Source organism: Streptopelia decaocto, assembly GCF_964273445.1.
Source record: "Streptopelia decaocto genome assembly, chromosome: 14".
Taxonomy (NCBI): domain Eukaryota; kingdom Metazoa; phylum Chordata; class Aves; order Columbiformes; family Columbidae; genus Streptopelia; species Streptopelia decaocto.
The window spans coordinates 6,058,379-6,086,078 of NC_138669.1; the positions used below are offsets into that span (position 1 = coordinate 6,058,379).

General features: G+C 61.4%; 3 protein-coding genes across 5 annotated transcripts; all 3 read right to left on the reverse strand.

Annotated features, from left to right (window-relative positions):
- Positions 1 to 1,854: 1,854 nt before the first annotated feature.
- On the reverse strand, positions 1,855 to 13,131 carry HM13 (histocompatibility minor 13). Of its 2 annotated transcripts, XM_082065642.1 has the most exons (13): positions 12,899 to 13,131; positions 11,393 to 11,491; positions 10,790 to 10,872; positions 9,867 to 9,955; positions 9,006 to 9,091; positions 8,740 to 8,865; positions 7,518 to 7,575; positions 6,990 to 7,073; positions 6,697 to 6,733; positions 5,639 to 5,741; positions 4,998 to 5,083; positions 2,782 to 2,971; positions 1,855 to 2,207 (listed from the first exon to the last, which is right to left on the reverse strand). In XM_082065642.1, exons 1-12 carry the CDS (start codon positions 13,064 to 13,066, stop codon positions 2,821 to 2,823), a joined length of 1,170 nt encoding a protein of 389 aa, XP_081921768.1. In that variant the 5' UTR covers positions 13,067 to 13,131; the 3' UTR covers positions 1,855 to 2,207; positions 2,782 to 2,820. The 2 variants fall into 2 exon arrangements, with proteins under 2 accessions (XP_081921768.1, XP_081921769.1); XM_082065643.1 differs by lacking the exon at positions 2,782 to 2,971.
- A 940-nt stretch (positions 13,132 to 14,071) lies between these two features.
- On the reverse strand, positions 14,072 to 18,898 carry REM1 (RRAD and GEM like GTPase 1). The gene is made up of 4 exons (XM_082065472.1): positions 18,418 to 18,898; positions 18,116 to 18,198; positions 16,840 to 17,041; positions 14,072 to 16,653 (listed from the first exon to the last, which is right to left on the reverse strand). The coding sequence occupies exons 1-4, from the start codon at positions 18,731 to 18,733 to the stop codon at positions 16,376 to 16,378; spliced, it is 879 nt and encodes a 292-aa protein (XP_081921598.1). The 5' UTR covers positions 18,734 to 18,898; the 3' UTR covers positions 14,072 to 16,375.
- Positions 18,899 to 19,801: 903 nt separating this feature from the next.
- Positions 19,802 to 27,260, reverse strand: LOC309446084 (uncharacterized protein C20orf96). 2 transcript variants are annotated; one of them, XM_082065495.1, is made up of 11 exons: positions 27,209 to 27,260; positions 26,878 to 26,935; positions 26,513 to 26,630; positions 26,025 to 26,167; positions 25,270 to 25,428; positions 24,694 to 24,793; positions 24,122 to 24,279; positions 23,894 to 23,995; positions 22,923 to 23,006; positions 22,502 to 22,620; positions 19,802 to 19,981 (listed from the first exon to the last, which is right to left on the reverse strand). In XM_082065495.1, the coding sequence occupies exons 1-11, from the start codon at positions 27,244 to 27,246 to the stop codon at positions 19,876 to 19,878; spliced, it is 1,185 nt and encodes a 394-aa protein (XP_081921621.1). In that variant the 5' UTR covers positions 27,247 to 27,260; the 3' UTR covers positions 19,802 to 19,875. The 2 variants fall into 2 exon arrangements, with proteins under 2 accessions (XP_081921621.1, XP_081921620.1); XM_082065494.1 differs by having other exon boundaries at positions 23,894 to 24,279.
- Between the last annotated feature and the right edge of the window lie 440 nt (positions 27,261 to 27,700).

A 27,700-nucleotide genomic window follows, 5' to 3' on the forward strand; every position in this document is an offset into this window, starting at 1 on the left:
CGCCCTACCAGCTGTGGTGAGGACGCTCTGCAGGGCTCTGGGGACGAGTAGCTCCGGTGTCTCCCCCCTTTCCAGGCACCAGCACTCCCCACCCATGAGACCAGCACCCTGCAGCCTGGCATGGGCACCCAGGGGTGCCTGCTGTGCACCCTCAGCTCAGCCCATCGCACCCTGCTGCAATCCCCGCAGGAGCTCGGCATGAGGGGAGGGGGTCTAAGGGCTCCCCCCACCAGTGGGAACCTGCATGGCTGCCCCGAAGGGCCATAGGGGAGATCACCCCAACCCCACGCTGCCAGCAGCAGGGTGGGCTGGCTCTGGCTCCAGCCCCTGTCCCAGCTGGGCCCAGCTCCGCGGACAGAGGTTTCTTGCTGGAGCCAGCACATTCCTGTTTCCGCAGCCCACCCCTCCGATCCGGACGGACCCTGCGGTGAGGGGAAGGTGGCCCAGCGGCAGCCCAGACAGCGTGGAGCCGCGCAGCCCCGGAGCGGCGGTGCCGGTGGTGCCGCGGGGCCAGGTGCAGCGGGCGAGCAAGCCCGGGGGCGCTGAGGCGCCAGCTCCAGGGCAGATCCTCGCGGGCCTGAGCGCTTCCTTCCTCTGGGCCAGCACCCGGTATCAGCTGGGCAGGGCGGGGTGACCCTGCTGTCCCCTCCCCAGGCCTTCTGTGCCCTGGGAAAGCTCCTGGCTCCCTGCCGCTCGCACCACATGCACGTACAATCCGTACGGGTGTCCCCAGCTCTGCAGGGTGGGAGAGCCATGAGGGGCTGGGGGTAACGTGCAGCCCCCAAGCGTGTCCCCGTGCGCTTGAGGAGGCTGCACGGGGACGGGCACGAGGCCACGGTGGCATCAGGCTCCCACCACCCGGAGCCACGGAGGACACGGCACCTCGTGGGACGTGGTACCAGACCCACGCTGGAGGCTCCGTGCTGTCACACCAGGGCAGTGAGCAGGACCCCAGCTCGGGCAGAGCGCTGCGCCGCACAGCAAAGCCAGCACCAGTTTTCCACGGGACACTGGAGGCTGGTGAAACCACATCTGGAGTCTAGACTCAGCGACTCCATGGGCCGGGCCGGCAGCCGCGCTGCCCGGGCCCTGCTGCACACTGTTTGCTTAGCTGGAGGTATTTAATTGGAATTAAAGTGGCCCCTCTTGTTTTTGCGGACAGGGCTGTTGGAAAAGGAGCTGTAAGTCATAGAAAACATCTGTAGGAGACTGCGAAGGGTCATTAGATGGCAGAACGCGAGGCGCCACTTTTAGTGCTCGCAGCCGACGTGGGGAATAATGGTTCAATACGGCTTTTGTGGCGGAGCTGCCAAGCCAGCAAACACTTTCTATTTATTCTGGCAGTGGGCATGGCCAGAGGGATGCTGGATCCTCCACACGCCTGCCCGAGGGCGGGCAGGGAGGACAGGGCCGGTGCTGCGGGACATGTGGCAGCTGCTGGAGCTGTCCCCGCGGCCCCAGCCCCCCCAAGGACAAGGGACAGCCCACACTCTTCAGCCCACTCTGGGCCTGGGGTCCCCCAGCTCTTTCCCTTCTGTCCTGCTCTCCAAGGCTGTGGGGGCTTAGCCCGTCTGCTGAGCACCCCCCCACAGGCAAGGCAGAGCACATCCCCAAACCACAGGGTTCCCGCACCCCGATCCCAGCTCCAGGATGAGACCTCAGATCAAACCCACCCCAGGACAGGCTAGGGGCCCTAAATCTGGGTGTTGCGGGGGGGGGGGGGGCGCGGGTTGAGGCCGAGCACAGGAGCAGGAGGGGGAAGGGGACGGTCACTTGGAAACAGCCGGACAACGGCCACGGGCCCCACAGGGAGAACAAGGCAGCGGCACTGCCAGACCAGCGCTCCTTCCTTCCTTCCTTCAACATGGTTTAATATGAGAGAAAGCAAATGCACAATACAAAATTTAAAAACCAGCCTGTGGTCTGCCCCCCCACCCGCCTTGTACCCCCGTAGGAGGTCACCAGGCAGGGGGGGCGGTGATGCAGTAACATCGATGCCCCACCTGGGCGGCTGCTCCCACACACACAACATGATGCTTTTGCACAATTGTTTCGTCGTCTGTCACTTGCAGAGGGTCTGGAAGGGCCCCAGCCCAGCGGCACCGGGCACGGCCCGTGGACAAGGTCACTTCTCCTTCTTGGCGGCTTCTGTCATCTCTTCTTTGGAGGACCCCGGCATGTCCTTGGGGGTAGAGCTGTCCTCGTAGCTGGGGACAAGAGGCAGCAGTGAGTGGGGCCAGACCTTGGGGACAGAGATCTGTGCCTGGCAGGGACAGCCCAGCCCAGGCCGCAGGTTTGGGGTCTGCCCCGCTGTGCTGAGGAGGGGTCAGCTCCAGCCATCACCCCCTGGTGCAGGAAGTCCGATGGGGCAGAGCCCAAGTGGGGAGACAAGCACTGTGACACCCCCCCAGACACCAGGGATGGGGAGGACCCAGCCGGGGGCTGGTGCTTCCCCCAGCTCTGTGCCCATCCTCACTCCCAAGAGCACATTCGGAGACCTTGGATAGCCCCACGCTGCCACACCAAGCACCGGTGCCACCAAAGGAGCCACAGCAAGACCAAGAGCAGTGACACCCCCTCAGGGCTTGCTCCTCCGGCTGCAAATCCCCTGGCATCATCCCCAGGGCCCCAGCAGAGGAAACCCAGGAGCACTGCAGCACAGCGAGGCCAGAGATGTCAAACCCTCTCCCTCAGAGCCAGAGAGAACAGCTGTCCCATAGCAATGAGGTGACAGCTGCTGCCTGTGCCTGGGGACAGGGGACAGCCGGGACCAGCCCCTACCTGGCCAGAGCGACAGAGAAAGGGCACCGCGTGTGATTGCTACATGGCACTGGGGCTTTGCTGCCGGCGTCGGCGGGGACAGGACAGTTTCTGCTGCATGGAATCAGCCAGGCTGGCCGGCGAGCCGGACACGGTGGGGAAGTGGGTAAGTCTCGGTGTGTGTGGCAAGATTTCAGCAGAGGATTCATAGCTGCGGAAGAGAAAGGAAGCAGGAGGGGACAGAGGGAAGACGAGGACAGAAAGGAGAGGGGGGAGAGAGAAAAAGCAGAAGAGTTTTGGAGGGAGACTGCTGCAAACCACCGCCACGAGCAGGGACATCTTCACCCAGCTCAGCTGGTCAGAGCCCCGTCCAGCCTGGCCTGGGTTGTCTCCAGGGATGGTTCATCCACCACCTCTCTGGGCAACCTGGGCCAGGCTCTCACCACCCTCAGGGGCAACAATTCCTTCTGCATGTTGAGCCTGAATCTCCCTGTTTTAGTTGTGTCCTTAGACCCTTTCCTGCCACTCAAGAACAGCTCATCTGCAGCAGCTCTGAGTGGGTTCCCCACTGCTGACGGAGGCAGAGCGAATGTCACGGCCTGCCCAGGGAGGCTGCCAAGGCTGGGAGCCACAAAACTGACCCAGTGCTGTCCATCTCTGCTCCATCGGCATCTTCCCCGGGCCTGCAGCACAGATCCGCTTGCTCCCGCCCTCCCGGCAGTGCTGCCTGCGTTTGGCCCTGCATCAGAGCGTGCGAGACACAGCGTGCAGGCAGCTCACGGTGCGCAGGCAGCTCACGGTGCGCAGGCAGCTCACGGTGCGCAGGCAGCCTGCTGAGCACAGCAGAGACCACAGGGCAGAATCAGGGCGTACCAAAGCCGTGACGGGGAGCTACACCTGGTGGGATTCCTGCGGTGGGAGCCGCTGCCCTCCAGGCACGAGTCCCGTCGCATCCCATTTCCTCTGCCTGCAGCTGGGGTGACTTTCAGGGGCGCTGGAGCCCGGAGTCCAAAGCTGCAAGCCCCCAGGCTGCTGCGCTCGCCCTGGAAGCGCTCAGAGAGCAGCAGCGGGCAGCGCTTTGCTGCCAGAGCAGCTTGTGCTGATGCTCTGTGGGGGCATCAGCCCCCAGTGCCTGGCTGCCAGGCCCCCTGCTGCAAGCAGGGCCGGACTGACAGCTCATCTCTCCCCAGTTTCCTGGCACAGGAGGTGCGGCACTGTCAGCTGGTGAGTCACAGCACCGGGGAGAGCGGCTGCGGGATCCCAGGTGCACAGGAAAGCCGATCCCAGGACAGGCAGCGCCTGCAGCAGCAAACATCAAAGGCTGGGCAGGTGCAGGGGGGCTGGGGAGCCAGCCCAGCCAAGAGCCGGGTGGGAACATGCAGACCCGCGTCTCCCAGGGGAGTGGGGGGAACTGAGGCTCCCCGCTGTGCCCCAGATGGGTGCTGGTTTCCCTTTGAGCAGGCTGGGGGTTTGGGCAGGAGCACCCCCGGAGTGGAGAGGCTGGGGGGGTTCACAACCCTGCTTTGGGATGGGTGTTCCCTTCCTTCCGCTGCTTCAGCCATCCTCAAACTGGGCCACCACCACCGAGCAGCGAGCACAGTGCACAAACAGCTCCCGGAGTGCCCGGCCGGGCTCTGCGCAGCTTGGAGGGGACAGTCCGGGCAGGAGACCAGAGCTTCCTGCTGACAGCAAACAGGCAAACACCTGGTGTGTGGCAGGCAGAGAGGAGCTGCAGAGCAACGGCACCACACAGCCCCTTTCTCCACACCTGCCATCCCCTGGGCAGGACGACTGCTGCAAACCAGGATTCTTCACCCGCGCCGGGAGGCCGGGATGTGCTGGAACCAGCCCTGGCTGCTCCGGCAGCCGGATCCGGCTCCGTTCTCCCCCACCCACAGGCCCTGGGACACAATGACCGAGTATTTCGGCACCAGGTGTGCGGTCCCACCCTCCCCGGCCTGCCAGCGCACGGGAAGAGCTTGTCACCGGGGTGGAAAGCGATACCAGATGCTGCTGCCTGCTGGTACGGCAGCAAAGCTCTCACGTGGCTCCAAGGAAGCGGCTGGAGCCAGGGCTGGCGTGTACGAACACAGACCCGCTCCCTCCACCCACACACACACCCAGAGTGTGCCCAGATGAACCCGTCCCTCCAGCTGTGCCCAGGCGTGGGAACATCTGCACGCTTTGTGCGTTCCAGCGCCGGGGGCTAAACAGCTCCGGCCCCAGCTGAGGCTCACCTGAACATTTCAGTTACTTCTCCCTTTGCCAAGGCCACAAGAAGCGGGAATCCGATGCATGCGGGGACCAGGTACAGCAGGGCAGGCTGGCGGGAAAGAAAAACTACTGTTAAACCACAAATCAGCCCTCGCGAGGAGTGCAAAGCGAGTTGGTCCCGTCCCCTCGGCACCCACGGCATCTGTCACAGGGCTACACAGAGGGTTAATGCCCCAAAAGCAGCTTTCAGAGCTGAGATACAGCTGCACCAGCACAAAACCATCGCCGTGAGGTCCCAGTGGGCCACTGACACACCGAGGGCCCTGTACAGAGCAGCGACAGCATCCGCAGTGCTCCCAGGGCCCCTCTGCAGCATGGAGGGTGGGTCTGCAGGGCCAGCTTGGTTGCAAAGAGCCACTAAAACACAGGAGAGCCCGACTGAGGTGCTGCTGTTGGAAACACAGCTGCCTAAACCAGCCTTGCCCCAAACAGGACTCTCCTCCAGCCAGGCACACAAGTTTTGGGCAGGGAAAGGTACTGGGTGGCACTGGAGAACCAAAGTCAAGACAAGGAATGCAGCTGCTTTTTCCTGGCATGATGCAGGAACCTCGTGGCCAAGCTGGCAGGTCCCACCCGGGACGTGCCTCTGCGCGGCAGAGCTCACCTGGGCGTGCTTGAAGATGTGCATGATGAATATGGTCAGGCCCAGCCCGAAGATGTAGGCCACAAAACTGGTGTAGAAATACGTGTGCGTGTTCTTCTTCAGGCTGTAGGGAAAGGGAGGCCAGTGACCTCAGGTCTGGGACGCCAGTGACTGAAACTGAGTCAGGCCAGCGCTCGCAGACACTCCCAGCGCAGGGACTGCCACCAGCACAGCCCCCAGTGCTGTGGGAGCAGGGTGGGACTGGAGGGGGTGACACCTGCATGAGGGGTTGGGACATGCGATCCTGCTGCTGGGGGGGAAGGAATCGGTGCTGGGGCCCAGGGAGAGGGTCCCATCTCCTTGGGGAGGCCCAGCCAGTCCCTGGTGCTCAGCCCGTGCTGTTTTCCGCAGGACAGCCTGCGGGAACGGGGATTCCCAGCAGGTGCAGGCGCGATGTGGGTGGAAACACCTGGAAGGGCTGGGCCAGCCCAGAGGGTCTGTGTGACAGCAGCTGGGCCACCCCACCGCGGTCACACACACAGCCTGTTCCTGGCATCTCCCCCACCAGAGACTTTTGGTGTGTGGCAAGTGCCGAAAGCTGCACCCCGGAGGTGGGAGCAGCTTCCCCGCATGGGAAGGAGCCATTTCCCCCAGCCCCGCGGGAGCCAGCACTGCCCGGCACAGATTTGCATCCACATGAGCGCTTCCTGGGCCCCGGCACCCTCAGGGCTTTCCCATGAACTCGCAATTTCCCCTCGGTGCCTCTGCGCAGCAGCTCTGCCTGCTCTTCCGCGGTCCTAGGGAGGCTGGGGGGGCTGTTGCGTGCTGCTGTCCCCCTGCTGCGCACACAGCAAAGCCCGTGAGCTCAAACAACTCACCCCAGGGCTCATAACACCACCACAAAGCCAGCCCTGATCACACCTACTCTTCCAAGAGCTTCCCCTCGCCCTGCAGCCCCCTCCCAGCCCCAAGGGGAGCACACGGCTGCACTCCTGCCTTCCTCTTTTTCCTCTATAAAGGCAGCACAAATATTCTGCAAGATCCAACCAGGCAGAGCCCCCTCCCTGCCACCTACTCACCTGATGTCAAACCGCAGCAGCAAGGCAATGAAGATCCCTGCGGGGACAAGGGGACAGTGAGGGGACAGCAGGCTGCGGGAGCCAGGCAGGACCCGCAGCGGCTCCGGGGCCATGCCCGGGGAGACAGTGCCCTCTCGTGGCACAAAGCACCGGGACAGCACCCGGACCTGCTGGGACACCCCCCAGCCCCGCGGGGCTCTGGCAGGGCCAAGGACAGAGCCAGGGACCCGCTCAGCTCCCGCAGCCCCTTCAGAGGGACAATCCTGGCCACGTCCCCTTTCTTCTGTCCTCACCTGGAATGACAATGTCTCCCAAACCCAGCATGGCAAAGTTGTCGGCATCCAGTCCCTTCTCCAGCAGGTCCTGAGGGAAAACCACTGCGAGGGGCAGAGACGGGGACAGGGAGGGGGACAATGAGGGGGCGTGTTTGTGCCGAGCAGAACTCAGCACCACTGGGCCTGGCAAAAAAGGACCGGAGCAGGGCAAGACCTCTGCCCTCAGCTGGGATGGAAACAGGGATTTGGGGCCAGCCCCGTGCACAGGGTTCAGCCCCAGCTCCCAAACCTCTGTGTGCTCCATAACTGCACAAATTCACCTCTGCTGTTTTTTTGGGGGGGGTTGTTTTGGTATTTTTTAAATGAGGTGAAATTGCCTGCTCTCAGGGTGCAGACTATCCCCTCTGCCCAGCTCCCTGCGGGTCAGCGACACCAGCAGCAGTCTAAGGGGACACTCCTTGCTGCCAGCCCACCTTCTGAGCCACCTCCCAAAGGAAGGGGGTGCACAGGACAGCCCCCACTCCAGCACACAGAAGATCTACTCACGTTTGATCGGGGCCTCGAACGATTTGGCAACCGTCACCATCACGTTGGTCCCAAAGACCTAGGGGCAAGCAGAGGGGTAGGGGGTGAGCACAGCCACACAGGGACATGCACACACTCGGCTATGGCCTCACCTTGGGGCTCGGAGTGGCCTCACTGGCAGAAATAGCCAAAAAGCGGCAGAACCGTGGGCAGAGGAGGCCTGCAAGGGAGCCCAGCACCCAGGGGAGAGCACGGGGCACAGTGAGAGGATCTCCACCTCAGGACAACCCTTTCGTGGGGCTCTGGTGACCCACTGACCTGCTGGGGAAACTGAAGGAGGAGACAGCGGCAAAGGGAGAGCAGCAAGGGTTGTGCTCTCACTGTCCATGAAGCACTGGGAAGACACTCACACCCTGAGCAGGGCAGGAGGCACCGGGTGTGCTGAGTCCTCTCCAGCTGAGTGCAGCGGAGGAAGAGGCACATGGGCTAATGAACCACAGAGCTGTTAACGAGCCTGTGAAACAGGCAGCACTGGCCAAGTACAGAATCACACACGGTAGCCAGGCTTAAACAAGGAAAGATTATGCAGCTGCTGAGCTGCTGGACAGACTGCATGGTGCACAAGGCTCTCAGACTTTCGGAAACCCAATAACTCAGGAGGGTGATGCTGGGACATGGCAAGGGGACATGACAAGGGGAAAGGAGGATCCCATTGGAGAGGAATCAGGAAAACCTCAAAATGCAGATGTTGGGGCTCTGCACAGGCTGAGGGAGAGGCTGGAGGCTTTCCAGGGTTCGGTCCCCTGCACAGGAGAGCAGAAGGACACTAACGAAGCTGGCAGGTGACGGAGGTGAGGCACAGCTCACAAACAGGATCAGCACACCCCAGAGCAGTATCATCCTCCAGCTCTGCCAGGCACTGGGAAGAGCTCAGCTGGGAACGCGAGTCACCAAATGGGATGCACCGCACACCCAGGTACCCCACACCAGCCCTGACAAGACCCTGCCAGCCCTGGGCTCTCCAAGCCAGAGATTAAAAGAATAAACATTTGCTGAGCCACGTTCTGCCCCTGTTTGATTCTGTCATCATCCCCACCACACCCTTTTGGGCTGAGAAAGTGGAAATCCTGACTACAAACATGCATCCAGCCAGCCTGCTGCCTCCGAAGAGGCACAACACCCCACACACGCCTTCCACCAACGGCTGTGGCTCACGTCTGCCCCAGGGAACGCTCCCATTTACCCAGAAGACATCGTAGATGAAGAGGCCTCCAAGCAAGATGCAGCCAGTGCTGACGTTGTTCAAGTGCAGCAGCTCCACCCCGTTGAGGGAGAACGCTAACCCGAAGAGGTTGTTGGCGATCCAGTGCTGAGAACAGCAGGAAAAGGAGATTTGGGTCCCACCGCACGTGCCGAGCTGTGGCCTCAGCCTGCAGGCGCCTTGTGCAGAACTGGGCCCAATCCAGCCCGGTCCTTGCTCCCCCCTGAACAGGGCTGGGGTTCCCTCACCTTCCTCAGCAGGTACCAGACGCCCACAACGCTGCTCAGGGCCAGGCACACGAGATCCTTGGTGTCAAACTCGTAATTTACTATTTCTGCAATAAAACCGAGAAGTCAGATTTTGGGCAGCCCAGGCAGCTCCCCACTTCCCACGCAGGGCAGAGATGAGTGACTTTACAGCAGGGGGGACACAGAGACGCAGCCCTCGTGCCCTAAACAAGGGGACTGTGTCCCCAGGAATAGCCATGCCCACAGTAAACACGTGCAGACTGACTGTGAGCCAGAGCCGGGCCTGGCAAGGCCAGACCTTCCCCTCCAGGCAGACCCTGCCACATGGACAGCATCTGCCATCCTGCTGGCAGCGAGGAAATTGGATTCAGGCATAGGCTGAGGCAGGAGGGGCAGAGCTTCTCCCTCTTCCTGCACCAGTTAACTCCTGCTGGTATCTCTAGATGAAGTTTTCCCTTACCAGTAAAGCTATGGGGCAGGAAACCAAAACATCTACCAGTGTGGAGATTTGAATCAGATCAGCTAAGGCAGCACAAAAGTTGGTACTGAGGAGATGAAATAAAGGTAGCACATTTAATAGTGGCCACAGCTCTGTTCCTGTAGTGCTCAGGGATCCATTTCTGGGGTTTCGCTGCCAGGCAGAGGCAGCAGGGAGGGAGGCAGCTGCTGGCGCAGGACGGCGCAGGCGGCAGCCCCAGCTCTGCACAGACACAGGGCTCATGCTGGCTACAGAGCGCAACGGGAGCAAGAGGTGAGTCTGTGAGAAGCTGGTTTCAGTGGGCTGAAAGTCAAAACACCAAGTGCACAAGAAACAGAACGGTAAAGGCAGAAACGTTCAGTCCCCCACAGAGACCAACGTACCCTCCTTGCTGTCCCCGGAGCCCTGGGTGAAGAGCAGCTGGTATTGTTTGTTGGGGAAATTTGCGGGGAAGAATCTGTTCATCATGGGGCTGAAACGAGAGGTGCAGGGAAGGGCTGTTGGACAGAAGCAACGTGGGACTTTGTTCTCCCCAGAGGGATAACCTGCGCGTGTGTGACAGGCCCCCAAAATGCTCCAGGCACAGAGAAGTCAGGACCCAGGCCAGCCCCCATCAGGTTCACCGTGCCCCCCAGTAGCCCCCCGGGCACCAAATGTGTCTGGGCACCCAGAACTGGCTGTGCCAGCCCTGAACCACCCTCCCACAACACCAGGAGCCGGGATGAAGCCCCAGTCACAGCACCAGCCCAGGGAGAGCATCTGGTCTCCAACGCCCAGAGCTCAGGAAACAGGAAACCAGTTTTTCAGTTACTGAAACAGCCTGAACTTTCAAACCCTCGTGCCGAGCATCAGAGTGGGAGCTGGGGGATGTTTCCACGAGCTCCAGCTGCCCATTCCAGCCATCCCAGTAAGGGGAACAGGGACACCAAGGAGCTCTCCCCTCCGGAGAGCAGTGAGGACTCTGAGAAGCCAGAGCAGCTCCGTGGGGCAGGGCTGGCCTTGTCCCACACCAGTGGCTGCCCACACCGCCGCCAGCTCTCCCAGTGAGGCTGCACGGGGTCCCAGATTGCCAGGACCTCCAAGACTTTGGTTCTGCCCTTGGCTGCCCCATCAGGAAGGGTTCACAGCAGCTCTGGGCCTCCATGGAGAGCCCTTCACACCTTTCCTGAGGGAAAACTTCCTGTGAGCTGGGACTTGGCTCTGCCACGAGGCAACCGTGCTCAAGAAACCCCAAATAACCTCCATGCCCTCGCAGAGGAGGCAGCCCTGGACACCCCACCCAGTCACAACCCTTGTTCTGCTGTACCTGATGGTGTGGGACAGGGCCAGGATCCCCAGCACAAAGAAATACATGGAAAGCAGGAGATTGATGTACTCTTGTGAGAATATCTGCAAGACAAAGCCAGACAGTAGGGGCTGGTTACTGCAGCGTCCGCCCCATCTGCAGCACTTCACGTTGTGCTCAGCAGCTGCGGTGTCGGTGCTCCAGGGAGATGAGGAGAATAGCTGGAATAACCCAAATTCTTGCACTGCTGATGGGAAATATGTTGGAAATAGCCACCTGCTCACAGAACGAGCACAACAGGCCTGTGAGCTGTCGCACATCTACAGCCGCTCGGGTCAAAAAATAACTCATGCACTGCAGGAAGGAGGGCAGAGCCACTCAGCAGCTCTCCAGAACCACCCTGTGCACAAATGGGCTCTGATTTACCCCAAGCTATTAAAATTCAGGTGAGAACTGATGCCCTCCTGCTTGGTGACACTGACGAGCTTGAGCTCTGCAGTCTTACATGCTTTCTGTCCCAATGCTAAGGGCCTCCAGCCAGGGGAAGCCAAAAATTGAGTTGACCCCATTTCGGGAGCTCCTGACCAGGCAGGGAGGAGGAAGGCGCTGGCGTTGCTCACTTACTTTAAAGAAGAGGTAGAGCCCCAACAGGGTACAACTGGCCACGATGGGAAAACGAGCAGCATCTCGGCTGGTGATGGTCTCTGGCATGTCCGAGGAGTTCTGGGGAGTGAAGGAGAGGACAGGAGTGGGTCAGCCCCTGCTCCAGGTTCCCACCTGTGCACGGGTGAGCAGACACAACAAGCGGGGTTCTGCAGCAGCTTTGAGAGGGGCTGGGCAACCACTGTCGCCTGTCATTCCCGGAGCTGGGGCTGTGTCACAGGCAGAGCCTGAGGCGGAAAAATCAAAACCTTGCATATGGCACTCCAAGGGCTGCCACAATTTATGGCTTTTTTCCTCTTGGAGTAGGGAAAAAGAAAAAAATCTCTGCCCACTGCGCTGGCGTTGTTCCTTTCTCCCCGAGCCCCGAGGGGAGCCGGGTCCCCTCGCTGCGCACGCCCCAACAGCCTGCCCATCTGTGCGCACCATCTGGCCATCGCCCGCGATGACGTTCCTCTCCCATCACCTTTTCATCCCTCACCTCACCCTTGGGACGCTCCTCATGCTCAAAAGTTCCAGGTTTATAAACCCTTTTTGCCTTCTGAGACACCTTGACTCCAGGTGAACCAGCCCACTTCCCAGCCACCTCCCACAAGAGACCTTCAGCTTTCAGAGGGGAGGCAGAGGGCTGCCCGCTCCCCTGCCCAGACATCTAATGTCACACAAACACCTGCAGCCAGCGTCGGACCAAGCGCACATGAACAAAACCCTTACATAAAGCAAAGTTTGGAAGGAGCAGCAGCTTCTCTCAGGCACAGCTGCTGCCTGGCAGCGCCCAGCGGCACAGAAGTGCCCAAACAGCCTCTCGCTCCCTGCGGCGTGAGGGAAGAGAAACCCACCCCCCAGAACCACAGCCGGGCCCTGCCGGCAGCCCTCTGCTGTCAGGAACCCGGTAAAATCAGCTGAAACCCCTGAAGCAGGATGTAAGGCCAGGCAAAGGGCTTTAAAAATCTGCAATAAATCAGACAGTGTAAAACAGCCCCTTCTCCTGAGCTTCAGGAGCCAAAGTGTTGGGATTTAAGTCCCATCTGCTGCCCAAAACGCAGAGCAGCTCGATGGGCTGCAGGGGTGCACTGCAGCAGCCTGGGGACCAAGCCCAGCCCTGCAGGTCTGGGGAGCAAAGCCACGGAGTGTCCCCCCAGCACAGCGTCTCTCCTGGGGGCACAGGAGCAGTGACGGGTTCTGCAGCACTTGAATTGATGGGGATAGCGAGGATGAGGCTGGAGAAGAGTCCGAGGGATGCCAGACCATCCCCCCGGGGTCCCCTGCTGCCACCTCCCGGTGTCTGCCCCTCCGCCGTAGGATGCGGTACCCGGGGGCACCCGGGCGGGGGGAAGCCCCGGAGGTCTCCCGGGAGGGGCGGGGGGCAGCCCCCGCCGCCAGGCACGGGCTGGAGGGAGGCGGGGGCGCCCCCCGGTGCGGAGGGGGCGGCTGTCCCGGCGCGGGGAGCCCGGGCGGCCCCGGTGGTACCTTGCTCTTGGCGCAGCTGACGGAGCGCAGCGCCCCGAAGAAGATGGGCAGCAGCGCCATGAGGACGAGGCTGCCGTAGGCGAGCGCCATGCCCTCGGGGGTGGCGGGCGGGCGGGCGGGCGCGGGGGCGCCGGGCCCGGTGCCGTTGTGCGCCGCGGCCTCCTCCATGGCGGCTGCTCCCCCCGCGCTCCGCTTCCGGCCCGCGCGCGACAGGGACACGTCCTCTTACCGACCGGAACTTCGTCACCCGTCGCGGACGCTTAACCACGCCCCCGGCAACCCGCGCCGCGTTGCTAGGAGACCGACAGCGCGGCTGGGCCCGATCCCGGGATTCCCGGGATCCCGCATCCCCCAGAGCGGCCGCGGGCTCGGGCCCCGCTCGGGACCGGTCTCCAGGCTGGCTGCTCGCAGCCGGGCACGGCGGCCGTGGAAGGCCCCGGTGCGGGAAGGGCGGGCGGACCGAGGCGGTGGGACGGAGCAGGGCCCTTGGGACCGCCGAGGGCCTGTCCGCCCCTGCGTGTGCTCAGGCCGCCCCAGCCCGGGATGACCCGGGTTACGGTCGTTTATCCCGTCTCCGCGATCTGTGGCGTCGACGGGGACCACGTCGGCGCAGCAGGTTTTGGCCACCGGCCTGTCCCTCCCTGCCCCGTCCCCCGCTGCGGGGAGCGGGCGGGAGCGCGGGGCTCCCTGCGGGCAGGGGGGGCCGCTCCCCGCAGCCCCCGGGCCACGAGCGGGAAGGCGGCGGCTTCGGCCACCGCCAGCCCCAGCGAGTCGGGGGCTCCCAGGCTTCTCCTCCATCCGTCACGGGTCCTCCTGCCTTCCGCCGCTTCCCGAGGACCCTCCCGTGCCGCCGGCCCCCCCCCAGATCGTTCCCAGCCGACCCACGGCTACGCTCCGTGAAAATGTCTCACAAACGGCAGCGAGCTCTCCCCCGCTGGAGCGGGGCCGGGGCTCTGCTGGAGCGGTGGATGAAACGTGTTTTCCCCACAAACGTCCCCCCTTCCCGAGCTGCCGGCAGCCTGGCCGTGCCCTGGCCCCCTCACCCTCCTGTGCGGGGCAGAGACACCGGCGGGATAAAAACCGAGCGAAGTTAAACGGCGCTGCCCGCAGTTTAGATCCGAGCCGCGGCCAGGGGAAGGGGGGGCAGCAGGGATCAAAAAGCAAGTTGTTGATTTATTTTTTAATGTTTTCCTCTTCCTTTTTTAAAAAACAAACAAACAAACAAAGATCTATTTCAGGACCCCGGGTGATTCATCGTTTGCTTCAGGCGAGGGCAGATGGAAAGGCCCCCCCGGGAGTGCCGATGTCCCTCTCTGCGGGGCTGGCCCCCTGCCCGGGATGCTGTACCCCCCCCTGCCACCAGTCCTCCCACAGAGAAGGACGGGCAGCGAGGGCAGCAGCAGGCAGCATCCCCGGTTAACCGGAGCGGTCGCATTACCCCGAGACGGGGAGAGCCCGAAGCGCAGGCTGGGGGGAAGCGGCTCCCGGCGTTTTGGTTAAACCAGAACCCGAAGGAGCCCCCGGCCCCGCCGTCCTGCCTGTGGGCACCGTCCCCTCGGGGCTGGCGGTGGATGGGGAGCCGGGAGGGCTCGCAGGAGACCGGCGAGGAGGCTGGAGGAGAAGGGGGCAGCGGTCGGGCCCCCGTCCATCTCCGTGTGCCCCGGGGTCTGGCCGTGGCCTCCTCGGCGCTGCCCGGCCCCGGCGCTGGCTCAGCGCCGGTGCTCAGCACCCTCCTCCGTCCTCCCTCGCTCCATTTCCCAGCACCTCGCCCCGGCCCCCCCTTGGCCTCTCCTCCCACCCTCCAGCGCGGCCGCATTTTTCTGGGTTTGAGCTCATTCTTTCCACTCCCCTCTCTGCCGGCTGCCAATTTTCCATCCCGCGGCCCCCCCCGGCCCTCCCGCCGCAGGGAAGCGCCGGCTGCAGCTGCGGGAGGGACAGGCGGCAGCGCGGAGCCCCCGGTCCCGCTGTGCAGATCCCGGCCCCGCTGACGGGCACGGGGTGAACCACAGCATCGCGTCCCGCAGCACCGGGGTGCGGGGAGCTCCGGGCCTGGGCCCCGGGATAGCAGCAGCGGGGAGAAAGCAGCAACGGCTCGGGGAGACTCCGGTCAGCACGAATAAGCCTGAGCGGGATCCCCCGGTCCTGGGGACAGAGCCGTGGGGGAGAAGCCCCCACTAGGGCTTGCTCCTGTGGAGAGACAGTTTTCCCATGGGGATAGTGTCCCCTTTGCGCCGGTGACCCCCTTTCCAGCTGCACAGCCCGTGGGTCCCCACGCGCGAGCCGCGAAGCGAGCGGAAACTCCCGACCCGACCCGGGGAGCGAGGGCACCGCTGATCCTCCCTGGCACCGGGCCCGGGGCCGCCGAGCCGGCTACCCCGCGGCGTCCCGGCTGCTCGCCGGCCGCGCAGCCGAAAAACAACCGGTAGAGACCCCTGCGGCTCCAGCGTCACCTCCCCGGGGTCATTCGCTGCAGCCAAGCACGTCCCTTCCCGTCTGTGCCCCGCTGCTCGGCTCCTGCACCGGGAGCCACCGAGCACCCGGCTCCCTGCCCAGCCTGCGGCTCCCACGGTACTTGGGGATAGAGAGCTGCAAGGCAGCACAGCTCAGCCCTTCCCAGGGGGGTTTTCTGGAGCTTGCTGGAAGGTGCAGGGGGATCTGGGGCATCTGCCATCGCAGGGGACCATGCTGCGACCACTGGGTGAGGGACAAAGACTTCTGTCAAAGGTGGATGAAGGCTCTCCCTGCCCTGAGGTGTTTTGCCTGGTGAGGCTGGAGCAGGAGGCAGGTTCCCTGCCCTGGCTGTGGGTGAGGAACTGGGCTCTGGGACACGGCTCCCTGCAGCAGGGACCCAGGAGAGACCAGCACCTCCTTGATGCAGTTTATTCTGCAAATCAAGAGTTTTCCCCATTGCACCGGTACAGAGACAGAAGAAAAACCTCTCTCTGAGAAGTGCTGGTGCGCGGGAGATGTAGCACAAGCCCTGGTGCAGAGGGGCCAGGGGCGCCAGGCAATGCTGCTGGTGCTCCCCTGGCTCCTCTCCACAGCTGGGCTCTGGGTGGACACTTAAGGTGGACACTACAATGGTGCCCTAGCCTGTCCCTGCTGCCCTGTGAAGGACAGGCACCACACGCAGCAACAGCCATGCTCCCACCAGCCTCCAGCCCCGCACTGGGGCACGGCCCCTCCTCACCTCCTGCTCCTCAGAAGCCTCCATAATCCAGGATCCCACCTCCCCAGGCGCAGGTCCCCATTCCACCCTCTGCTCCACGGGTGCAGACCTGGCCCCACTTGTCCTCTGTCCTGGAGGGGAAGTGGTTGCATCCAGAGCACCTTGGGCATCCCTCAGCACCCATAAAAACAGCTCCACGTCCTCAGCATCGCTCTGGCCGTGTCTGAGCTCTCCATGGAGTCACTGGCCACACTGCTGGCGGAGAGTCCCCAGCCCATGTGTGCAGAGGGTCAGGAAGGCAGCGGCTCTCAGAGCACGGACAGGTCGTGGCAGGACTTGGAGCGGGCTTTGAGGGTCACTTTGCTGCTGTTCCTGGCCACCAGCCTGTCGAGGAAGCGCCGCGCTCTCTTGGTGAGGCTCTCCTTGCGCTTCTGGCGGGGTGCGGGGCGTGTTTGGGCCTCCTTTCCCCCACGGCGCAGGCGGATCTGCCGCACCACCCCCTCGAAGAGCTCGGCCACGTTGTGCTGCAGAGCCGCCGACGTCTCAATGAACTTGCAGTCGAACACCACGGCGCAGGCACGGCCCTCTGCAAGGGAAGGGCAGGGAGGGGACACAGCCCCGCTGGCACCCTGGGTGCTGAGGGACAGGTGCTGCCGCACACAGGACAGCAGCTGCATGTCCAGAGGAGGGATGGGGGGGGAGCTGTGTGGGGAGTCTGGAAACAGGGACCCCTTGGGGGTCCTCACCAGCCAGACCATTCCCAACTGCTTACCTTCAACAGACACCTCGCGGCGACGCACCAGGTCGGATTTGTTCCCCACCAGGATGATGGGGATGTCCTCAGCCTGCCGTGCACGGCGCAGCTGGATGCGCAGCTCTGAGGCGCTCTCAAAGCTGCCCCGGTCCGTGATGGAGTAGACGATGACGTAGGCGTTCCCCACCTGCAGGCACTGGTTTCGGAGCCAGCTGTCACCCTGCCACCGCATGGTGTATGACATATCACCACACTGCAGGGGCTGGTGGCAGCCCTGACTGCTCCTGGGGGACAGCAGAGCACCCCAACACCAATGGGACCTGCCAGCCTCCACATCTTGGGGAGTGCACATGTGGCCCTCTCAGTAAAATGGTGATTAAAAGCTTTAGGCTCTGGGGGGTGTTTGAGAGTCTCCTCCTCTATCAGGAACAAACTGGGGCTGTGGGCTCAGGTCGGCTCAGCGGGTTAAGGCTGCACCTCCCAGAACTGCCCTCAGCCATGCAACCCTGGGCCCAGCCGGGAGGGAGGCATGAAGCAGTGGTGGAAATAAAGGGCTGTTGTCAGGGCATTATGGTGCTGGGGCATCTCCAAAGAGCACAGCCCCATGTGCAAAATGCAGCCCCGGCCCACATGGGTTCTGTGCCCACATGCACAGCCCAGGCACCAGCTCCATCCCCACTCCTGGGGACTGGTCACTACTAGGTGGCACCTGTGGGAACACTGGGCCCCGGCATGGAGGGAGGCAAAGGGGCATTTTGAAGGAGACAGTGACGGCAGCGCTGACATTTCCACCCAGTAGATGCCTCCGTGCGCTGGGCAGAGGGAATGCCCCATGCCAGGCTCTCGAGGCCACTGCTCTGCCTGCTGGAGCACGTGAACTGGCTGGCAGCACCAGCTCACGCGGACGTGTGGGCTGGCACTGCACTCCTTCCCCACAGCACTTTCCTCCCCCCGCCTGCCCCTCATGTGAGGGACACCCTGTGCTCTCACGGCTGCTCCTGCTCCCGCAGTGTCTCACCATGAGAGTCCCCACCAGCGAGAACACAGCAGGCGGCCTCCCTTGCAGGGAAAGTTGGGCAAAGGGCTGGTCAGAGATGTGACCCCAGTCCGTATCTTGCCCAGGTCTCTGCGGTGAGGGCAGTGGTGAGCCCTGGACATGGCTAGGCAAGCCCCAGGGAGACCTCTGCAGAGCTCAGAGACCCCACAGCAGCGGCTGTGCTCATACGACATCCTCTGGGCACGTCCCAGCAGACACAGTGCCGTGGGCTCCCTGCAGCACCCCGCCCTGCCGTACCCGCTGCTCCGGCTCCCAGGTGTCCATCACCAGCAGCGTGGTCTCCTCGCCATCCACGCACAGCGTGCGCTCGTACGCGGCCACTGCAAGACAGCGGGAGAGCCCGGTTGGTGTGGCACTGCCCAGGCACTGGGCCTCAGCCCCAGCACCAGGCTCCTCTCCACCTCACACACGGGTTTTTCCCATCGCAGTGCTGTGCACGCAGCCCAGACATGCACTGCCTCCCCACCACCTTCACTGGGCCCCGTGGCAGGTGACCCCACTGCAGAGGGGACCCAACCAGCCCACCGCCAGGCACCCACCTCCGTGCTGCTCCAGCAGGTCCCGCTCCTGGACACCAGCGAAGAGGTTGGCCAGGCTGGTCTTGCCCACGCCGGGGTCCCCCAGGAGCACCACGCGGTACAGGGGCTCCCAGGAGCCGGAGGAGCCCGAGGACTCGGAGGACCAGCTGGCCCGGGATGCCGCAGCGCGGCCGCCCGGTTCGGACGCGGACTGGCCAAGCTGTGGGTGAGCGGGCTCGGGCTGCGCGGTGGCCCCGGGCAGCTCCGGCCGCGGCACGGGGGTGCTGGCCCTCCTCCGCAGCGGGCTCTTGCTCCCGCGCTGCGTGTTCAGGGTCATTGGCGGCACCGAGGGCGGCGGGGCTGGGAGAGGTCGCCCCGAGCGGCCCCGGCTGCCCGCGCCCCCCGGCCGCGCCGCTCCCGGTGTCGGTGCCGCTCCCGGTGCCCGTTCGAGCCGGCGGCAGCTCGGTCACAACTTTCCCCGGGACAGACTCGCCACCGCCCGGCGCGGGCTTTAAACCCCGGGAGGTGGAGCCCCTCGCCGCGCCCGGTCCCTCCTCCCCGGACACACCCCCGCCCTCACCGGCCCCAGCCCCGGTTCCGGCCGCTCTGTCCGGTCCTCGAGGTCCCCGCGGGGCTCCCGGTGCCGGGGCACGGCGAGTTCCCCCGGGGCGTGTCCCCTCGGTCGCGGGGAGCAGTGCGGGGGGGCGGTCGCCCCGGGACGCCCCGGCCGGGATGCGCTGCCGCGGGCGGGGGCTCCGCCGCGCTCCGCTGTGCCCGGGCCGCGTCCCCCCGCCGCCCCGCTCCCCACGGCCGCGCTCCCCGCGCCCCCGCCCGGCTCCATCTCGCGGCGGCGGGGGGCAGCGCACGGCTCCGCCGCTTTGCCAAGTAAGGAGCGAGTCCTGCCCGGTGCGCGGTGCCCAGAGAGGCCGTGCGTTGCCGGGACCGGGAGTCCTGCCCGGGCCCTGCTCGGCAGATGCCGCAGCACCAAGAGCCAGCAACAGAAAGTGCAAACGGGGGCTCTCTTGGCACGGGCAAGCAGAGGAGCTGGTTTCATTTGAACTGGTTGGTTGCGCTGGAGCAGTGCAGGCACCGCTGGTGCTGTACCAAACCCCCTGAGCACCGGCCCTGTGTGGGCACCAGTCTGACCCACACTGGGATGCGCTGCTAGGACCTCAGGGCACCAGGGCCAGTTCCAGGACACCCTTCACAGTCACAGCACAGCGACAGAGAGGCTCCTTTTGGCTTCAAACCCTCTGGCATTACCACAACAGTCAGGCCACAGCTGCGGGAGGGCTGGTGGTCCTCCCCGGGTGCTGTGGTCATAGGGCTCACCCCGTGCTCCATCCAAGCGACTGCAGCCAGTGAGCGAGCCAGGAATGACAGTAACACCTTTATTGCACCACATAACCGCATCTGCAAGTCCCCAAGGCGGGCTGGGATGGAGAAGTGGTGATGGGAAAGCAGCTCTTCCTCAGCACCTCATCTGAGCCCCGCCGTGCTGCGTACTGGGCAAGGGGCTGAGCATCCACTGAGCGGCTCCTCCTCGGCGGGGAGGCTGAGGACCACCTCAGCATCGGGCGTGCACCTGAGCGAGAGAGGGGACTTAGGACAGGCAAAGAAAAGAGCAGGAATAAACCGCTGTACTTCAGCTGCTTTGGCGCGAGGAGGAGGAGAAGCAGCTCCTGCATGGCCAGGGCGGGAGGTGGGTGACTGCTCAGGTGCTCTGTGCAGCCCACCCGGGGTGGGGGTGGGGGGAAGTGAGCCTTGTGTTCGCTGTGCTGCTGCCTTTGTGTCCCAGGGCCCGTGGGGAGGGCCCAGAGGCTGGCTTGGGGACACAGGACAAAGCTGTGGGATCAGGGGCAAAACCCCTTGAAAAGCAGCCGAGGGTTGTTGTGCACAGCCCCTGTTCAGCAGGAACCAGATCCCAGCCCAACCTCCAGCTCACCCCAACACTATTTTGCTTTTCAGCTGAGCCTTTATGGTCTGCCCTGGCCGCTAAACACTCTGCCTACAAATCAGGTCTGAACCCCAGCCCTGCTCCACCGCCCTTTCTGAGACTGGGCTTGTGACTGCGAGACAGGCTTGGTGCTCACCGGCCTTCCCCGCCAGGCAGAGCCAGATGTAACCCTGGGGCTCTGAGACAGAGAGGAGTTAAACCAGCTGCCCCTCACTGTCAACCCCGCAAGACAAACAGAAGCGGAGAAAGCCCGTCGGAGCAGCCAGGTACATCTGCTTTCTCGCAGAGACAGGACAAGCACAGCAAGCTGGGCTTGCTCAGGGCTGCTCTCATCCATCTCCGTCTGAGCCCAGGACAAACTGTGCATCCAGAGTGTCCCCAGCACGGGGCTTGAAGCTGCTGCTGAAATCCAGCCGGGGCCCCTGGAAGCCAGAGGGTTTTTAAAGAGAGAAAACTGAAATGCAGATGGGAACAGATATGCAGGGGTCACAGCTCCTCTGGGCTCACAAAGGACCCAAGGAGGGTCAGCAAGAGCCCTGCGCTCCCGCGCACCCTTACGCTTCCAGGCTGAGCACAGATAGGGTCTGATTTTTGCTCCTTCAGGAAGCAAATCCGGTGTCAGGAACCAAAGGGTTAATTAGAAAAAAAAGCAGGGCCGGTGAAGTCGTGTGAAAAGTTGCAGGGAGGTCAGTGGGAAAGGGCCGAGGGATGGCGAGCGGGCCTGGCACAGGCTCCCGCCTGTCAGCGCGGGTAAGCACCAAATGCCTGACTTGTGATGTTACAGAAACTTTCCACTTGGGCCTTCCTGCTATTTTTAACTCTCCTCCCAGCCACCCTCAGTAATCCCAGCCCCACCAGATGTCGAGCCTAATTAATTCCCTGTTTTTATCATTTTTTTGTTGTTATCGGAAAAAAACCCTAAGTTGCACTAATCCATCACTCGCCCCCCTCCCGTGGTCTCCTGACACGTTCCAGGTTTTCCTCCTGCTTCGCCTCGTGCCTCCGCAGCGCTGCAGCTGTACCGGCTTCCAGCTAAAACCCCAGGCCTGGAGCGGGAGATCTGGCCCCTGTTGTTGCCCGCACCACCACTGGTTTGCTGGGAGAGCATCTGCTCATCCCAAGGGGTGATATTTTCATGCAAAATAACCCCCGTGGGCATGTGAAGTGCAGGGGAGCTGGGGGCTGGCCCGCACCTGCAGCAATGGGACGCACCGGAAAGGAATGATTCCATTAACAGACATCTGTGCCAAGAACAATTTGTATAGGCAGCTGCTGTAAATAAAAGTGCATATGCACACTGTTCTGTGCACAACTACGGGTTTCGGGTGCCAGCATACTCAAGATTCAAACATCTTTGACCCATTTTTTCTCAGGTTTGTACCCCTGGTCAGCGGGCAGCACAGGAACCTGAGGTACCTCAGCAGCTCTGAATCATCTGTGATTTGTCCTCGCTGCTGCAGGACAATGGGCAGCATTATGGCCTCAGCCTGTTGTGGGTCTGTTGGAAAACAGCCTGTCACAGCTGGGTGCTGCTGAGCGTCAGCCTGCAGAGCTGGCCCTGCCGGGTCTGTCCCTGCGAGGAGAGCCCGGTGTTCTGTCACCGAGCTGGCAGGGCCTTCTCCCTGTCCACGCTAAGTAAGGATTCGCCTTGCGCTGTGTAATTCTTACCTCCAGTACCAGCAGAGCGCACGCTGGCAAGTGGGAGCGGGGATTACCCACAACCTGCGCTCTGGATGTGATTCGCTACCAGAGAACTGGGGCAGGGGAGGAGCAGGGAGAAAGATCATAAAGTTTTGCCGTTTTTCTGCCAGCCAATGCCATTGACACATTTTTTTTACATATTAGGTGAAATAGCTGCCCATCTTTGTTCCCCCAGTGCACTGCTGCCATTTCACACAACCAGGTGGGCAAGACCTGCCTCGCCAGGAATGCTCCTTGTTCCCAGCTGCTCTTAGGCAATACTATGAGACCCGCAGTGTCTTCCCAAGCAGAACCCAACGTAACTGTGAGGTTATTCCCCAGGCTGAGTGTAGGTTTAACAGTGACGTCTGTGGAAATGACGGGGTGAGGTTATTAGCACTCAGTGCCAAAGGCTCTGCAAGCCAAGGCCACAGAAAAGGGCTGCGTGTGCCCACCGACCAGCCTTACTTCGGTCTGCGGAGAAGAACGTCAGCAAAGATCATCTCTCTTGGGTCTCTTGCACTCTGGCGCAGTGTCTGGATACTTATCTTCAGCTCGCCAATCTCCTTTTCCAGGTCTTTATTAGCCTGAATGAATAAAATTTCCAAGAGTTCTTTACTTTGCAAGAGAAGCAGGAGTGTTTTGGGTTTTTTTTTAGAGATTTCGCAAACAGCAGAGCTAGAAAACATCCCTTGTACAAGGAATCCTCTAACAGGCTCCCTGAAATACCTGCTGGACGGCTCGTCCTCAGGATGTCCCAAGTGCCCACTGACTCCCGTGGAAAAGGAAGGCAAAATACCCCACTAAGGCAAAAAAGTCCTGAGGACGGGCAAGGGCTCAGGATGGCCGGCTCTGCCGCACTGCGCCGGCTCTTCCCCAGCTCGCTCACCTCCCTCTGCCTCAGTATTTCACGTTGCAGAATGTAGTTGTTTACCATCATCTGCTTCAGGCCATCGTGGTGCAGCAACATCTCCTGCACGGGTGAAGAGAAGAAAACCAGCTGAAGAAAATCCCCAGTAACCACCAGCAGGAAACCCCACGACTGCCGGGTGCCAACGCTGGCTGTGTCCAGACACGTCACTCTTTGAGGAAATAATTTCTGCTCAAATGAGGTTTGGGTTCTGTCTCTCGAAAGAAACTGTTCCTGAGATCACATCATGCTGATTGTGGAATGAGATTGAGGAACTCAAGAGATCCAGTTCAGTTTCCCAGGGAAAGTTTATTAATATCGCTTGGGTTACTTATATCACCCGTCCTTACAAAATCACCTGTAAAAGGGCACAGCAGTTCTGCACCAGAGCAGGCTGTAAATTGAGTCAGTAATTAATATTTTCTTAGTGCTCTCAAGCTGCTGACCCAGGAAGAGGGCTAAGCACGTCACGCAAGCAGGAACAGGGCAACAGGAGTTCCTCCTATTTTGGGAAGAACGACAGCAGTCCCTGTTCGCTAGTGCCGCATATAGTTTAATTTCCTCATGAATTTATTACAAACGCATGTGCACTGCCACAGCGGTGTCACAGCCAATTAGCGAAGCAGCTATCTAAATAATGTAATAAAACAGGGACCGTAAAAACAGGGTGAATGTTGGGTCACAATGCACTCACCTCCACGTGGCAAACTCTCAGGAGCGAGTCTGAGAATATTTCAACTCATGAGACTACAGCAGCAGCTCAGAATAATTTCTCATGTCCCCTCCCAGCCTGACAAGCAGCCCCAGGATGGCACGGGAGGGCAGCAGCGATGCTCTGTCATTTGGGGTGACTGCTGCACTGTGCTATTACCAATGAGCAACATGTGGCAGCCCCAGCTGTGTCTCCCAGCTCCCAGAAACTGATCTCACTTGCTGGGATGTTCACAAACCTCCACGACTTTCTGCAGGATTGCCTCTTGTTCCGCCTGTGCCTTTGCTTGCAATTCTTCCAACACGGCCTCCACCATTTTTTCTGTCTTTTCTGTCTCCACCTGAGGACAGCGGGAAGCAGCGCACAGAAACAACAGGAGCGTTAGGCAAGACAACCATTGTGTTCCTTCCTCCCTGCCCTCACCTTCCTCCCTGGGAACGCAGCAGGGAAGGAGAGGTCTCAGCACCTGCTGTTGCTTCTTCAGGTTCTCGATGCTATGCTGCAGAAAGACGATCTTGATATCTTCTTCTGGATAGTGCCCATTGATGTAGGGGCGCAGGGTGCTGAGCTCCTCCTGGAGAACCTGAACCTTTGCTGTGGCTTCCTCCAGCTGCTGCTGTAGCTCTGATTGAAAGTCAAAAGAGAAACTCTCAACACAGGGATTCCAGAGCTTTGCTTCTTCCCTAAGCTGACGGGTCTGTCCTGTGTCTGCCTGAGCAGAGATTACACACCTGGTGGGGAGCAGGAATGGCCAATGCAAGTCAGACCCCTGAGCAGATCCTGACCTGAGGGGACAGTGCAAAGAGCTGCCGAGGGGGGGGCACTTCCCTCCTCTAGAGCACGCTGCCACTGTCACAGGGCTCAGCCCCTCCCGACAGGCTGATGGAAAGATCATCCCATATTGCAAACAGGATTCATTTTCAGAAACTGAATTGGTTGACATTTATAAGATCAACACAGTGTCTTTAACCTAATAAGACGGAAAGCAAAGATAACATGGTGCACAGACTGCATTTCATAGTGGTGTGAGAAACTCACCTCCCAGGTTCTTTTCCAATGTTTTTTCTGTTTCCTGGAGCTCTGCCCTTGCTGTATCCAGCCGGTTCTGATTGAGGGTCTGCACCATTGCCTGCACGCTCTGCATAGGGAGAAATCCAGTCACTCTTCATCCCACAGAGCTCTGAACCGTCCTCCTGCTCCATCCCTGACCAGCTTACGTGCTGGCGCTTGCATTAGCAGCACAGAGGAACCTGTTGCTGTGGCTGCTGCCAGCTCGTGCACTGGAGCTGCTCTGGGGAGAAGAGCAGTGCTGCAGGAGCCAGTTGCAGCCAAGGACAGTACGGGGGGAAGGGTCTGGGGTGTTACAGGAGTGATTACTGGTGCTTGGGACAGTTACAGCCAGGGTGCTCTCGTGGCTTTAAAACACAGGCACAAAACGAGCATCTTGCAGGACCTTTGGGCATCAGAGAGCTCCCCCAGGACTGGGGACACTCCAGTCACACACGGTGCAGGGGAGGGGACCGGACAGTGTGTGACCCTTCTCTAGTCCTAACAACTAATGGGAAATTCCATATTCTGCTGAACTGGGTCTGTTGGTCAGCCCTAAAGCCTCACCTGAAATGCTTCATACTCCTGCAGCAGGACCCTGGCTTGCTTGGCAGTGCTGTCGTCAGTGTGCTGGATGTACCTCATCAGATGGCAGTTGGTCTCTGCCAGGTGGGCACCACGCTGCTTCAGCTCCTCGATGGTATTTTTCTTCAGATCGATCAGATGCTACAGGAATTTGTGGATTAAAGTGTTGGAGAATGCACCAGTCCTACCTGCCCCAAGTTTTGTTACCATCATCTGCCATCCCCAGGGCATTCCTGTTGCAGGGTAACAGCACCAATAAGGCCCTGACCATCCTGGCATCACACAACAAACCTCAGCCAAGATGCTCTGACTTTCCCACACAGCTCATTCCTGTGCCCACCGTCCTCACTGCCAGCTGCAGGATCCCCGTCTCTTTTATAACCACCTTTCACCTGCCAAAAATCTGCAGCCACGTCCTCCACCTCAACCTTCTCTTTGCCACACTGAGAAAATCTGATACCGACAGTCTTTTCCAACAGGTCATGCTTCCTAAATCTCATCCCTCCTACAGCTACAGCCTGGAATCTCTCTTGGTTTCTCTTAATTCCAACAATATCAAGGTTGGATTTCACCAGCACTAAGCAGAGCAGCATAACCACCTCCAGCGTATTAATAAATAAACACATGCCATTTTGCAAGCGTGAGTCAGACTGCTAGAATTTCTTCCATAAAGGCCGCCAGGGTAACTGTATAGATTTGCTACCTACATCCCAGCTCTGGATGTTTCTCACACATACCGTGGTCATTTCGATCTCTTCCAAGGCTTTAGCTAATTCAGCCTTCCTAAGCGCTAATTTCTTGTCAGCAAAATTTGTGTATTTCTCTTGGGATGATGATGTCTCCAAAGCCAAGTGTGGTTTTTTACTCAGTGTAAATGAAACTGGTAAAACAAAATAGAGGAGTGTGTTTATTTTGCAGTCCAGCTTTAACACATCTACTGTCTCCTGTCATATGCGGCTGAGGGAAACACAAAAGAACAACGGAGTGACTGAATTCAAACCTGCAGCCCCAGCAGAAGCTGCTTGCAGTTACAGCCCAGGAGCTGCCTACAAAGCTCTCCCTGGCCTTTTCTAGTTCTCCCCCTTTATTCTCAGCACTTCCCCTTGGGTAATTTTCTTTTTGTGGCTTTTGCTGAACATCTCCCAGCAGAAAGAGCTGGACTAATGTGAAAGCAGCACCGGTGGGCAGGGACAGCAGCGCAGTGTGTAAGGGAATCTCTCCCAACCTGGCTTGTTCTTCTCCCCTTTCTTCTTCTTGTCCTCGTCGGTGTGCGGTGGCAAAGTCACCTTGTGGGCTGGAGATTTCCTCTCCTCTGCTTCTGGCTTCTGCCGTTTGCTGTTATCCTAAACTCAGCACGAGGGCAGCACAGAACAGGTTGGGAGTCAGAGGAGGTTTGTGAGCAGACACCTTTCTGCCTCGACCCCCAGATCTGACTCCCCCAGATCTGAGTCCCCTCCACAACCGCCCGGGGTTCCCACGTGCCCCTTTGTGCCCAGCGCCGGCAGCGAGTCCCAGGCCTGTTGGAGAGACACTGTATTTACAGCCACAGCGCTGTGAGTACCAGAAACCCCACAGGAACAAGAGACTTACTGTTCCCTTGGACTGCGCCCCAACACTTGGGACCTGTGCATCCATCTCTGCGCAGGCTCTGGAAGGAACAAGCGTCACCCCACGTGTGGGCTGAGCCCGCGGCCCTGCCCATCCCCACGGACCGGCTGCTGTGAGTCCAAAGAGCACAGAGACACCCCCCGGGCTGTGGAGCCCTCGGTGAACCCCAGCTTCACCGACCCCCCTGCCCCGCGGGGAGCTCCTGCCACCCCGTCCCCCTGGGGACTTCTCCTATGGGGACACCCCCTCTGCCCCATTGGGAGCCCCCCGCGGATCCCCCGTACCCCAGAGTCCCCCGGGGCTCCCCCCGTACCCCGCGTCCCCGTCTCGCGGCCCCGGGCCGGTCTCCATGGCGACAGCGGGCGGGTGCGGAGACCGGGCGGGGCCGCGCGCACGGGAAGGGGCGGGAGGGGCGCCCCCTGCCGGCTCCGCCGCACGGCGGGAGCCCGGGGGCAGGGGGACGGGACCGGCCGGGGCGGCGCTCACCGGGCTGGGATCCACCGGGGCGGGAGCCGGGCCGGAGCGCACAGCTCCGCGGGACGGGCCGCTCGCGGAGCCGCAGGGGCCGGGAGGGAGGCCGGGGGATGGCGGCCGCGGTGCACGGGGCCAGCCGGGCAACCGCCTCACGGCCGCTCGGCGGGGTTCGGTGCTGTGGGTCTTGCCGCGCTAACACGCGCTCAGCCCGTCCTGCCCGCGGGCCCGGGCGTCAAGCCCTGTGGATCAGGGGGAGCGGCAGCGCGGGTGCCCGGTGCCAGGGTTATACGGGAGCTGGGCGGCGGGTGTCCGGTGCTGGGCATCGCCTCCG